The sequence below is a fragment of the Papio anubis genome, chromosome 1 (assembly GCF_008728515.1).
Source record: "Papio anubis isolate 15944 chromosome 1, Panubis1.0, whole genome shotgun sequence".
NCBI classification, from domain to species: Eukaryota; Metazoa; Chordata; class Mammalia; order Primates; family Cercopithecidae; genus Papio; species Papio anubis.
This window is the reverse complement of record NC_044976.1, coordinates 51302142-51315948: the sequence shown is the minus strand read 5'-3', so window position 1 is coordinate 51315948 and position 13807 is coordinate 51302142. Positions and strand designations below refer to the sequence as shown.

Below are 13807 nucleotides of genomic sequence, written 5' to 3'. Positions count from 1 at the left end.
TCTATGGCCACCGCCATCACAAAAACAAACCAACCTTATCAACTCCCTGAAGAAAGCACATAGCACCACTCCAAGAGTTTAAAAAAAAAAAAAACCGACATGAACTTGATCAAGCATCTACCTCCAACGTTCAAGTGACAGGATATACGGGGATCGGAGAAACACGTCAAAATCATAGCACTTATATGACAAAATACCTATTACAAGAAACTTTATACAACAAATGATCAGTTTTATAATCTGGGGTTACAGGTGTGAGCCACCACATCCGGCCGTAGTTTTTGTATTTTTAGTACAGATGGGGTTTCACCATGTTGGCCAGGCTGGTCCCAAACTCCTGACCTCAAATGATCTGCCTGCCTCAGCCTCCGAAAGTGCTGGGATTACAGGCATGAGGCACCGTGCCTGGCCCATAATCAATTTCAGAACCTCAAAATTTCCATCCCCTCAGAAAGAAACCTTGTGCCCGTTAAGATTTTACTTCCTTTTTCTCACATCCCTCCAGCCCTAAGCAACCACTAGTCTACTTTCCATCTCTATGGATTTGCCTATTCTGAACATTTAATATAAATTAAATCATCCAATATGTGGTCTTGTGTGCCAAACCTTTTTCATTTAGCATGTTTTTAAGGTTCACATTGTGCAACATGTTTATCTGTACTCGTTCCTTTTCATAGTCGCATAGTCTACTGTATGGACATACCACATTGTATTTATCTGTTTTTCGGTTGATGGACATTTGTGTTGTTTTCACTTTTGGGCTATTATGAATAATATGGTACCATAAAGATATGTGTACACATTTTATTTTTAAACTTAAAAAAAATGTATTCTAAACTTTCTCTGCCCCATATGAATCTGCAGGAATGTGTAAAAGTTTCTATGTGGATATAAGTTTTCATTTCTCTGAGTGAAATTGCTGGATCAAATGGTAACTCGTTATCTTTTTGAGGAACTGCCAGACTGTTGTTTGTGGCTGTGCTATTTTACATTCCCGCCAGCAGTGTCCAAGAGTGTCTCCACGTTCTCACCAAGCCTCATCTGACATTTTGATTATAGCCATCCTAGTGGATGTGAAATAGTATCTGTTGGGCTTTTAATCTGCATTTCCCTAATGACTAACGGTGTTGAGCAACTTGTCATGTGCTTATTGGCCATTTGTGTCTTTTTTTTTGAGACAGAGTCTCTGTTGCCCAGGCTGGAGTGCAGTGGCGCGATCTCGGCTCACCACAACCTCTGCCTCCTGAGTTCAAGTGATTCTCCTGCCTCAGCCTTTATGCTACCATAAAGATATGTGTAAAAATTTTAGTTTGTGTTATTCTAGAAACTTGTCCCTTTCGTGAAAGTTATCGAATTTATTGGCATACACTTGTTCACAGTATTCCTTTCTAATCCATTTCATTTCTATAAGGTTAGTAGTTGTGTTCCCTCTTTCATTTCTTTTGCATTTTATTTTTGATACATAATTGTATGTATTTGGGGGTATAGTGTGATATTTCTATATGCGTATATATATTGTGATCATCAAATCAAGGTATTTAGTATATCCATGACCTTACCCATTTATCATTTTTTTGTGGTGGGAAAATTCAAAATCCTATCTATTTTGAAATATATAATACATTATTGTTAATCATAGAAACCCTACTGTGTAATAGGCCACCGGAATTTATTCCTCCTATCTAACTCTAACTTTGTACCTGTTGAGTAATCTCTCCCTATTTCCCCTTTCTTCCCCTCTCCCCAGCCTCTGGTAACTACTATTCTATTCTTTTCTTTTATGAGATCAACTTCTTTAGATTCCATGAGTGAGATCATGTGGTATTTATCTTTCTGTGCCTGGCTTATTTCACTTAACATAATGTCCTTCAGGTTCATTTATGTTGCCGCACATGACAGGATTTTATTTTTTTTTTTTATGGCTGAATAGTATTCTACTGTGTGCATATTCCACATTTTCTTCATACATTCCTCCACTGATAGACACTTAGATTGATTCCATACTTTGGCTATTATGAAGAGTGCTGCAGTATATTTTTATACATTCATGACAAATCCTTTTCTTACCTTTTGATATTTCTATGCTACAAAGTTTGCGAGTTTTTTCAAATTGTTGCAAATCTCCAAAAAAAACCTGCAGTATATTTATTGAAAAAGATTTGCATATGGGTGGATCTGTACAGTTCGAACTTGTGTTCTTCTCGGGAGGCTGAGGTGGGAAAACTGCTTGAGCTGAGGAGGTCAAGGCAGCAGTGAGCTATGATAGTGCCGCTACACTCCAGCCTGGGCACCAGAGCAAGACCCCATCTCAAAACAAAAACAAAAACATTATCAAGCAGAATAAACAAAACAAAACTTAAAAAGCAGTAGCACATAAAAATGACCAAGTGGGATTTGTCCAAGGGATACAAGGTTGGTTTAACATGCAAAAAGCAATTATGTAATATACAATATATAGGCCAGGCACAGTGGCTCATGCATGTAACCCTAGCACTTTGGGAAGCCATTGCACTACAGCCTGGGCAACAAGAACAAAACTGACTCAAAAAAAAAAGAGAAGCCAGGCACAGTGGTTCACGCCTGTAATCCCAGCACTTTGGGAGGCCAAGGCCGGTGGATCACGAGGTCAGGAGTTCGAGACCAGCCTGGCCAACATAGTGAAACACCGCCTCTGCTAAAAATACAAAAATTAGCTGGGCATGGTGGCAAGCGCCTACAGTCCCAGCTACTTGGGAGGCTGAGGCAGGAGAATCACTTGAGCTCGGGAGGAGGAGGTTGTGGTGAGCCGAGATCACGCCACTGCACTCCAGCCTGGGCAACAGAGACTCTGTCTCAAAACAAAACAAAACAAAACAAAACATAAATGGCCAATAAGCACATGAAAAGCTGCTCAACACCGTTAGTCATTAGGGAAATGCAAATTAAAAGCCCAACAGATACTATTTCACATCCACTAGGATGGCTATAATCAAAATGTCAGATGAGTCTTGGTGAGAACGTGGAGACACTCTTGGACACTGTTGGTGGGAATATCCATAGAGATGAAAAGTAGACTAGTGGTTGCTTAGGGCTAGAGGGATGTGGGAAAAAGGAAGTAAAATCTAATGGGCACAAGGTTTCTTTCTCAAGTGATGGAAATTTCGAGGTTCTAAAATTGATTATGGGCCAGGCACGGTGCCTCACACCGGACGTGATGGCTCACACCTGTAATCCCAAGTTTTAAATAAATAAATAATAAAATGCCCTTTTTTTCCTTTCTTTTTTTAGTGGAGTTCTTTAAGCACAGCTACAATGGGAAGTAAGACTCATAACCATAATGAAAAGAATGGTAAACAAGACTATAGCAAGAGCATTTTGAAAAAGCTAGAGAGCAGGCCGGGCGTGGTGTCTCACGCCTATAATCCCAGGACTTTGGGAGGCCAAGGCAGGCGGATCACCTGAAGTTAGGAGTTCGAGACCAGCCTGGCCAATGTGGTGAAACTCCGTCTCTACTAAAAATACAAAAATCGCCGGGCGCGGTGGCTCACGCCTGTAATCCCAGCACTTTGGGAGGCCGAGGCGGGCGGATCACAAGGTCAGGAGATCGAGACCACGGTGAAACCTCGTCTCTACTAAAAATACAAAAAATTAGCCGGGAGCGGTTGTGGGTGCCTGTAGTCCCAGCTACTCGGGAGGCTGAGGCAGGAGAATGGCGGGAACCCGGGAGGCGGAGCTTGCAGTGAGCTGAGATCCGGCCACTGCACTCCAGCCTGGGCGACAGAGCAAGACTCCGTCTCAAAAAAAAAAAAAAATACAAAAATCAGCCAGGCATGGTGGTGGGCGCCTGTAATCCCAGCTACTTGGGAGGTTGAGGCAGAAGAATCGCCTGAACCCAGGAAGTGGAGGTTGCAGTGAGCCAAGATTGTGCCACTATACTCCAGTCTTGGTGACAAGAGCGAAACTCCATCCCCCAAAAAAAAGAAAGCTAGAGAGCAGATGGATAAGTGATAACTTAGTAAGTGAAGGGTGGAAAACCAAGTCAATAGCAGGGCTAGCCTAGAAGACAATTTCCATCATGGAATCCCAGAAAGAGTGAGTCTCAACTTCCAGACAAATGAAATGGAAATACTTTGTGAGAATCACAATAGGAACTGTGTGTGAAAGTGCTTTTCAAATAGTAAAGTACTGCAAGAGCTGACTTTAGAGAAGGCTTATCACTACCTTGCCAAGTCATCACCCTGAGAAATCGATCAGCTACTTCCTGAGGGAAACTCCAATGCTCCGGAAGGCACAGCGTTCCATCAGGTCTTTCAGAACACAGTTTCTCCAGGTTAGCAATCAGGACATTCAGGCAGATGTTGACCAAAGTGTAGGGAGATGCCTCTTCCTAGCAAACAAAACCCCAAACAAATTTTGTTAGAACACATCTGCAAAAATTCAACATAAAACTAGTCATGCCATACATATTCCATTTGATGAGGCTATGTGAAGAAACATCCTTCATACTCTAATAATGATTTATATGTAACAAAACCACCTCATTCCAACGTTAACTGAATGGAAAATTTAATCTGTTGTCTCTTCTGTTGTACAGCTGTCCCTCAAAACCTGCAGGAGATTGGTTCCAGAACTCCCCGACCAGCATCCACAGATGCTCAAGTCCCCTTATATAAAATGGTGTAATGTTTGCATATAACCTATGCAGACATTCTCATACACTATAAATCATTTCTAAATTACTTATAAGCACTAATACAGTATAAATGCATTATACTGTATTGTTTACAGAATGACAAGAAAAAAGTCTGGACATGTTCAGTACAGATGCAGGTTTTTTCCCCCAAATATTTTCCATCCAAAGTTGGCTGAATTCACATATACTGAACCCACAGTCAGAAAGAACATATTGTATCTTGAAAAACATTAAGTTCTTTTTTTCTTTTTTTTGAAACAGGGTCTCACTATCGCCTAGGCTGGAGTGCAGTGGCACAATCATAGCTGAATGCAGCTTTGACTTTCCCAGTCAGTTGATCCTTCCACCTCAGCCTCCTGAGTAACTGGGACTACGAGCTCCTGCCACCACGCCCAGCTAATTTTTTGTACATTTTATAGAGTCCCACTTTGTTGCCCAAGCTAGTCTCGAAACTCCTGGGCTCAAGAGATCCTCCCACCTTAGCCTCCCCAAGTGCTGGATTACAGGCATGAGCCACCGCACCTGGCCCCAATATTAAGTTCTCTTAATCCTTTACTGATCACCTGTTCTGTGCTAGCCACTGAAAATAGAGATGGGTAAGATACAGTTCTAGTCCCTTTAGAGTTAACATTTACTGAAGAATACAAACAAGAAATTGACAATTTCAGTGCAACATTTGGAACACTTCAAGCAGAGATCACATGGTCATTCATTCAACAAATATGTATTCATTATCATGTGTCTACTCCCAAAACTATTCACAACCTCAAACGGTGATACATTCAATGTCCTATGAAAGTGTAAGAAACTGACAGGAAGGTGAGGCTACAAAGTCATGTACAGACTCATGATTTTTGGAATTACAATGGTATAAAGTAGAAACCATACTTGAAATTTTGAGTTTTGATCTCTTCCCGGGCTAGTGACATATAATATGATATTCTTTCAATGCTGGTCAGCAGAGTGAGCTGCAGCTCCCAGTCAGCCACACGATCACAAGGGTGAACAAATACTACTTGATATCTTCTTGAACACTATGCCTGCTAAACCATCAACAAGTGTCAGTGGGCTCCAATGTTTAGAAGGGCAACTAGTGACCCTATTGATGTAGTTTCTCCATCATCCAGCAATTAACTTTTAGTTCAATGCTTCAAACATTCTTCAGGCCCAGCGTGCTTTCAGCTGTATATGTTAACAGTGAGTACCCATATGACCACTGTTTTTCACTGTCAGTCAATAAATTCCATGAGATATTCAACACTATAATGAAATGGGCTTTGTGCTAGATGATTTTGTTCAACTGTAGGCTAATGTAAGAGTTCTGAGCACATGTAAGGTAGGTCAGACTAACCTATATTTGGTAGGTTATGAGTATTAAATGCATTTTGGACTTAGAATATTTTAAATTTACAAGGGTTTTATTGGGACATAACCCTATCGTAAAGCAAAAAATGCTTTTCTCCTCTACAAAACAGAAAGGCTGGCCAAGCGTGGTAGCTGTTAATTCCTGCACTTTGGGAGGCCGAGGTGGGTGAGTCACTTGAGGTCATGAGTTTGAGACCAGGCTGGCCAACATAGCAAAACCCTGTTTTTACTAAAAATACAAAAATTAGCCAGGCATGGTAGCACATGCCTATCTATAGTCCCAGCTACTCAGGAGCCTTGAGGCAGGAGAATCCCTCGAACCCAGAAGGCTAGAGAGTGCAGTGAGCTGAGATAGCATCACTGCACTCCAGCATAGGTGACAGATGCCATGTCAAAAAAAAAAAAGGTGCTCTAAAATTAACTGTCGGGCAAGGTTCAGAGACTCACTCCTGTAATCACACCACTCTGGGAAGATGAGGTGGGTGGATCATCTGAGTTCGAGACCAGCCTGGCCAACATGGTGAAACCCGGTCTTCACTAAAAATACAAAAATTGGCCAGGCGCGGAGGCTCACACCTGTAATGCCAGCATTTTGGGAGGCCAAAGCGGTTGGATCATGAGGTCAGGAGTTTGAGACCAGCCTGGCCAACATAGTGAAACCCCGTCTCTAATAAAAATACGAAAAATTAGCCAAGGGTGGTGGCAGGCGCCTGTAATCCTAGCTACTGGGAAGGCAGAGGCAGGAGAATCACTTGAACCCGGGAGGCGGAGGTTGCAGCGAGCCAAGATTGTGCCACTGCACATCAGCCCAGGTGACAGTGCGAGACTCCGTCACAAAAAAAAAAAAAAAAAAAGAAAAAAAAATTAGGAAGGCATGGTGGCAGGAGCCTGTAATCCCAGCTACTCAGGAGGCTGAGGCAGCAGAATCACTTGAACAAGGGAGGTGGAGGTTGCAGTGAGCTGAGATCACACCACTGCACTCCAACCTGGGTGACAGAGTGAGACTACATCTCAAAAAATAAAAAATAAAATAAAATAAAATAAATTAATTAAAATAAATAATAAAATAAACTGTAGGCCAGGGATGGTGGCTCACACCTGTAATTCCAGCACTTTGGGAGGCAGAGGCGGGCTGATCACTTGAGGTTAGGAGTTCAAGACCAACCTGGTCAACATGTTGAAACTCCATCCCTACTAAAAATACAAAAATTAGCTAGGTGTGATGGCTCACGCCTGTAATCCCAGCTACTCGGGAGGCTGAGGCAGGAGAATCACTTGTACCCGGGAGGCAGAGGTTGTAGTGAGCCCAGATCGTGCCATTACACTCCGGCCTGGGTGACAGAGTGAGACCCTATCTCAATAATAATAATAATAATAATAATAAATTGACTGTGGTAAGGTTACGCATCTATGAAAAGTCTCCTGGTCAGGCACAGTGGCTCACACGTGTAATCCCAGCATGAAAGGTCAAGACAGGTAGATCATGTGAGCTGAGGAGTTCAAGACCAGATGTGGAAACATGGCAAAACCCTGTCTCCACAAAAAATACAAAAAAATTAGTCGAAAGTGGTAGGGTGTGCCTGAGTCCCAGCTACCTGGGGGGGCTGAGGCAGGAGAATTGCTCCAGCCCAGGAGGTCAAGGCTGCAGTGAGGCAATGAGCCATGACTGTACCACTCCACTCCAGCCTAGGTGACAAAATGAGACCCTGTCTCAAAAAAAAAAAAAAAATTATAAGTCTCTGAATTGCAAAATATATATAGACACTCAAAGTAGCATCCATAAAGTTCAGCTTACAATAAAATATCAGACATGAGAAGCAGGAAAAAAAAGTCAATAGAAACAAATCCCAAAATAACTTTAATAACCTAACAGACAGGAATTTAAAACAGCTATTATTATTCACGGGTTTAAAACAGAACATGAACACAGTAAGAGAACAAATATGGAAACACCAGAAAAACAGAAGATATGAAAAAGACCAAAAGGAAATGTCTAGAGTTGAAAAAATACACCAGGCCAGACACAGTGGCTCACGCCTGTAATCCCAAAGATTTTGGAGGCCGAGGTGGGCAGATCACAAGGTCAGGAGATCGAGACCATCCTGGCCAACACGGTAAAACCTTGCCTCTACTAAAAATACAAAAATTAGAAGCTGGGTGCAGTGGCTCATGTCTGTAATCCCAGCATATTGGGGGAAAAAAACCCAAAAAAACAAAACAAATAAACAAACAAACAAAAAACAGCAGATAGGATTATCAGCACATCAGAACTACAAAATAAGAGATCACTAAAGATGAAGTCAGGACAATAGAAATGACTCAAACTGAAACAGAAAAAGGCTGGGGAAAAAGTTGAAAACCATGGTGCCCCAATTAAGGCACTTCTTAACCGATCTTAAGCAGCCTATTAGAAATGTATAATTGAGGCCGGGCACGGTGGCTCAAGCCTGTAATCCCAGCACTTTGGGAGGCCGAGACGGGCGGATCACGAGGTCAGGAGATCGAGACCAGTCTGGCCAACATGGTGAAACTCCATCTCTACTAAAAATACAAAAAAATTAGCTGGGCATGTTGGCACACACCTGTAAATCCCAGCTACTCAGGAGGCTGAGACATGAGAGTCCCTTGAGCCCAGGAGGCAGAAGGTTGCAGTGAGCGGAGATCGCGCCACTGCACTCCAGTCTGAGCGACAGAGCAAGACTTGGTCTCAAAAACAGTAAAGAGGCTGGGCACGGTGGCTCACGCCTGTAATCCCAGCACTTTGAGAGGCTGAAGTGGGCAGATCACAAGGTCAGGAGATTGAGATCATCCTGGCAAACATGGTGAAACTCCATCTCTACTAAAAATACAAAAATCAGCTGGGTGTGGTAGCGTGTGCCTGTAATCCCAGTCCTAGCTACTCCGGAGGCTGAGGCAGGATAATCTCTTGAACTAGGAAATCGGAGGTTGCAGTGAGGTGAGATCAAGCCACTGCACTCCAGCTGGGTGACAGAGCGAGACTCTGTCTAAGAAAAGAAAAGAAAAGAAAAGAAAAGAAAAGAAAAGAAAGAAACTCCAGAAGAGAGAAATGGGAAAGAATATTTTAACAAAAAATACTTAATAAGGACAATGTCCTGTACTTGGAACCTATAAAATTGCTTTGTACCGGGCACGGTGGCTCACATCTGTAATGCCAGCACTTTGGAAGGCTAAGGCGGGTGGATCACAAGGTCCGGAGATCAAGACCACCATGGCTAACACAATGAAACCCCATCTCTACTAAAAATACAAAAAAATCAGCCGGGCATGGTGGCGGGCGCCTGTAGTCCCAGCTACTCAGGAGGCTGAGGCAGAAGGATGGTGTGAACCCAGGATGTGGAGCTTTCAGTGAGCCGAGATCACACCACTGTACTCCAGCCTGGGTGACAGAGCGAGACTTCATCTCAAAAAAAAAAAAAAATTGCTTTGTGGTTTAATATCTATTGAGTTATAGTTAATTAATTCACTGGGTGCAAATTTGATGTCTCTATTTTTTTTTCTTTTAATTTTATTTTTATTTTTGAGACAGAGTCTAGCACTGTTGCCCAGGCTGGAGTGCAGTGGCATGATCTCAGCTCACTGCAACCTCCACTTCCCGGGTTCAAGTCATTCTCGTGCCTCAGCCTCCCACGTAGGTGGGACTACAGGCATTCGCCATCACATCTGGCTAATTTTTGTATGTTTGGTAGAGACAAGATTCTCCAGGCTGGTCTTGAACTCCTGGCCTCAGGTGATCCACCCACCTCAGCCTCCCAAAGTGTGGAAGGCTGAGGTGGGAGGATTGCTTTAGATCAGAGCTCAAGACTGGCCTGGGCAACAAAGCAAGACCCAGTGTGTCTTTATGTCATTTTATTTTTTTAAGTTCAAATCAGATGCAAGATGCAAGACCCACTGATTTCGGAAGCAAAATAGACCAAAGCAGAATAAACAAACAAAAAAAGCACAATATGGGAAACTTCTAAAAACCAACAATGAGAAACATCTTATGATTGGGGAATGGACACAGAAGGAAAAAAAAAAGTATGATCACTGAATTGTCATCAAAACAAAGCATGCCAGCCAGGTGCAGTGGTTCACACCTGTAATCCCATCACTTTTGGGAGGCCAAGGTGGGCGGATCACAAAGTCAGGAGTTTAAGACCCACCTGGCCAATATGGTGAAACCCCATCTCTACTAAAAATACAAAAATTAGCGGGGCATGATGGCACGTGCCTGTAGTCCCAGCTACTCAGAAGGCTGAGGCAGGAGAATTGCTTGAATCCGGGAGGCAGAGGTTGTAGTAAACCGAGATCGCACCACTGCACTCCAGCCTGGAGACAGAGCGAGACTGTCTCAAGGAAAAAAAAAAACAAAGTACAATACAGGGGAAACACTGTCAGATCCATGAAAACATCTTTCAAAAGTGAAAATGAAATATATTCTCAGATAAACAAAAGCAGAGACAGCTTGTTGCCAGCTCATATGCTATGAGAAATATTAAAAGTTCTTTAAGCTCCCCCCAAAAAAATGACCGGCTGGGCACGGTGGCTCATGTCTGTAATCCTAGCACTTTGGGAGGCTGAGGCAGGCAGATCACCTGAGGTCGGGAGTTCGAGACCAACCTGACCAACATGGAGAAACCCCGTCTCTACTAAAAATACAAAATTAGGCCAGGAACTATGGTTCACGCCTATAATCCCAGCACTTTGGGAGGCCGAGGTGGGCGGATCATAAGGTCAGGAATTCAAAACCAGCCTGATCAACATGGTGAAACCCGTCTCTACTAAAAACACAAAAATTAGCCAAGCATGGTGGTACGCACCTATAATCCCAGCTATTCAGGAGGCTGAGGTAGGAGAATCGCTTGAACCTGGGAGGTGGAGGCTGCAGTGAGCTGAGATCACGCCACCGCACTCCAGCCTGGGCAACAAGAGCAAAACATCGTGTCAAAAAAAAAAAAAAAAAAAGAGGGATATTTGGGATCTAGAGAAAAAGAAGTACTGAAAACAGAAACATGTGGCTAAATATAAAACTTTTTTTCTTAATTCTGAATTTCTTTAACATAACTGATTGGTCAAAACAAAAATAAAAACAAAATACTGTGTAATTCTTAACATGGAGAAGTAAAATGCATTATTTCCATAGCACAAAGAATAAGATAAGAGCAAGGAAAATCAAAAAATATTGTTATAAGCAGTGAGGCCAGGCATGGTGGCTCACACCTGTAATCCCAGCGCTTTGGGAGGCCATGGACAGTGGATCACTTGAGATCAGGAGTTCAAGACCAGCCTGGCCTACATGGTAAAACCCCATCTCTACTAAATACACAAAAATTAGCCAGGTGTGGCTGGGCATGGTGGCTTATACGCCTATAATCCCAGCATTTTGGGAGGCAGGCGGATCACGAGGTCAGGAGATCAAGACCATCCTGGCTAACACGGTGAAACCCCATCTCTTCTAAAAATACAACGACTTAGCCGGGTGCGGTGGTGGGCGCCTGTAGTCCCAGCTACTTGGGAGGCTGAAGCAGGAGAATGGCGTGAACCCAGGAGGCGGAGCTGGCAGTGAGCTGAGATCATGCCACTGCATTCTAGCCTGGGTGACAAAGCAAGACTCTGTCTCAAAAAAAAAAAAAAAAAAAAATAGCCAGTTGTGGTGGTGGGTTCCTGTAGTCCCAGCTACTCAGGAGGCTGAAGCAGGAGAATCACTTGAACCAGGGAGGTGGAGGTTGCAGTGAGCCAAGACTGCACCATTGCACTCCAGCCTGGGCAATAGACTGAAACTCCATCTCAAAAAAAAAAAAAAAAAAGTAAGAAACAGTATAGTGGTGGCATATACCTGTAATGTTAGCGCTTTGGGAGGCCAATGCAGGTAGATCGCTTGAGCCCAGGAGTGTGAGGCTGCATTGAGTTATGACCACGAGACTACACTACAGCCTGGGCAACAGAGCAAGACTTGGTCTCAATAAAAAAAAAAAAAAAAAAAAAAATTAAGTAGTATCTTTAAAAGTAAATATGAACAGACAAAGATGTAATTTTAAAGCCTAGAGATATGGCTCCCAAGCTTTTTGGTCCTTGTACCACTCTATACTCTTAAAAATTGGGTTATATCTATCAACATATACCACGTTAAAAATTAAATCTTAGCAATCTTTAAAATACACATTAATTCACTTAGGAAATATTAAAAACTCAGAGCATGTTAACATAGATAACATTTTCGATGGCTCGCCTGTAATCCTAGTACTTTGGGAGGCTGAGGTGGGTGGATCATGAGTTCAGGAGTTCGAGACCAACCTGGCCAACATAGTGAAACCCCATCTCTACTAAAAATACAAAAATTAGCTGGGAATGGTGGCACACACCTGTAGTCCCAGCTACTTAGGAGGCTGAAGCAGGAGAATCACTTGAACCTGGGAGGCAGAGGAGGTTGTGGTGAGCCAAGATCACACCACTGCACTCCAGCCTGGGCAACAGAGCGAGACTCCGTTTCTCTCTCTATATATATAAAATATATATAGAAAAAATATATATATATAAAAAATAAATTTAAAAAGCCACAATTTCCAAAAGAATTAAAAACTAGCTTAGTTGAGAACAGCAGCACTGTTTTACATTTTTGCAAATTTCATTGATAGGTGGGCTAAGTTTCATTGAAGAGATGGGATCTCTGGGATTCTGGAGGTGCTGGGGTCCACACTTTGAAAACAGCTACCTTTGAGTGACCATTAAAGGGTAAGAAGGAGAAAAGGAGAGAAAGAGAGAAAGGGAGAGAAAGAGAGAACTACTAAGTCAAAAGAGAACATGGTATTTTCTAAGTAATTCAAAAGAAAAGGAAAAAACAAGACAAATGGAACGTATATAGCAAAACACGGTAGACTTAAACCCAACAATACTGATAATTATATTTACTCCAATTAAATAGCACAGAATGGCCGGGCACGGTGGCTCACATCTGGAATCCCAGAACTTTGGGAGGCTGAAGCCAGGAGTTTGAGACTAGCCTGGGCAACACAGCAAGACTCAGCCTCTACAAAAAATAAAAAACAGCCAGGCATGGTGGTGCACACCTATAGTCCAGCTACTAGGGAGGCTGAGGAGGGAGGATGAGCTATGATCACAGACTGCACTCAAACCTAGGCAACAGAATGAGACTCTCTCCTCCCCTCAAAAATCAATTTTAAGAATACACTTTTTAATTTAAAAAATTAAAATGTTTACTTTCCTGTCCTCTGTAAAAAAAAAAAAAAAAAAAAAAAATTCAAAAATAAATGTTGGGTGCAGTGCACGCCTGTAATCCCAGCACTTTGGATGGCCAAGGTGGGCAGGTTGCTTGAGGCCAGAAGTTCAGGACCAGCCTGGGCAACATGGTGAAACCCTGTCTCTGCAAAAATACCTGTCTCTACAAAAATACAAAAATTAGCCAGGCATGGTGGCATGCACTTGTAGTCCCAGCTACTCAGGAGGCTGAGGTGGGAGAATTGTTTGAACCCAAGAGGCGGAGGTTGCAGTGAGTCAAGAGTGTACCACTGTACTCCAGCCTGAGTGACAGAGCGAGGCTCCATCTCAAAAAAAAAACAAAGCACAGACTCTTAGGCTACATACAAATGCAGGGCTGCTGTTTACAAGAGACTCAATTTAAAACATAAAGACAGTTGTTAAACACTAGACACAGGGAACTGGAGTGACTACATCGTCAGAAAAATGAGGCTTTTGGACAAGAACATTGCTAGAGATCAAGATGGACATTTCTTAATGATAAAAAGAGTCAAT

General features: G+C 42.6%; 1 protein-coding gene across 2 annotated transcripts in view; it reads right to left on the bottom strand.

Moving 5' to 3' along the window:
- Positions 1-13807, bottom strand: part of ZYG11A (zyg-11 family member A, cell cycle regulator) — a 60087-nt gene that overhangs the window by 44247 nt on the left and 2033 nt on the right. The window contains exon 2 of one of the 2 annotated variants that reach the window (XM_017961561.3): positions 4201-4366. In XM_017961561.3, coding sequence (XP_017817050.1) covers positions 4201-4366 — 166 coding nt within the window. Of the gene's footprint in view, positions 1-4200; positions 5109-13807 lie in introns of those variants that run through there. The other variant, XM_021941639.2, reaches the window with a different exon arrangement.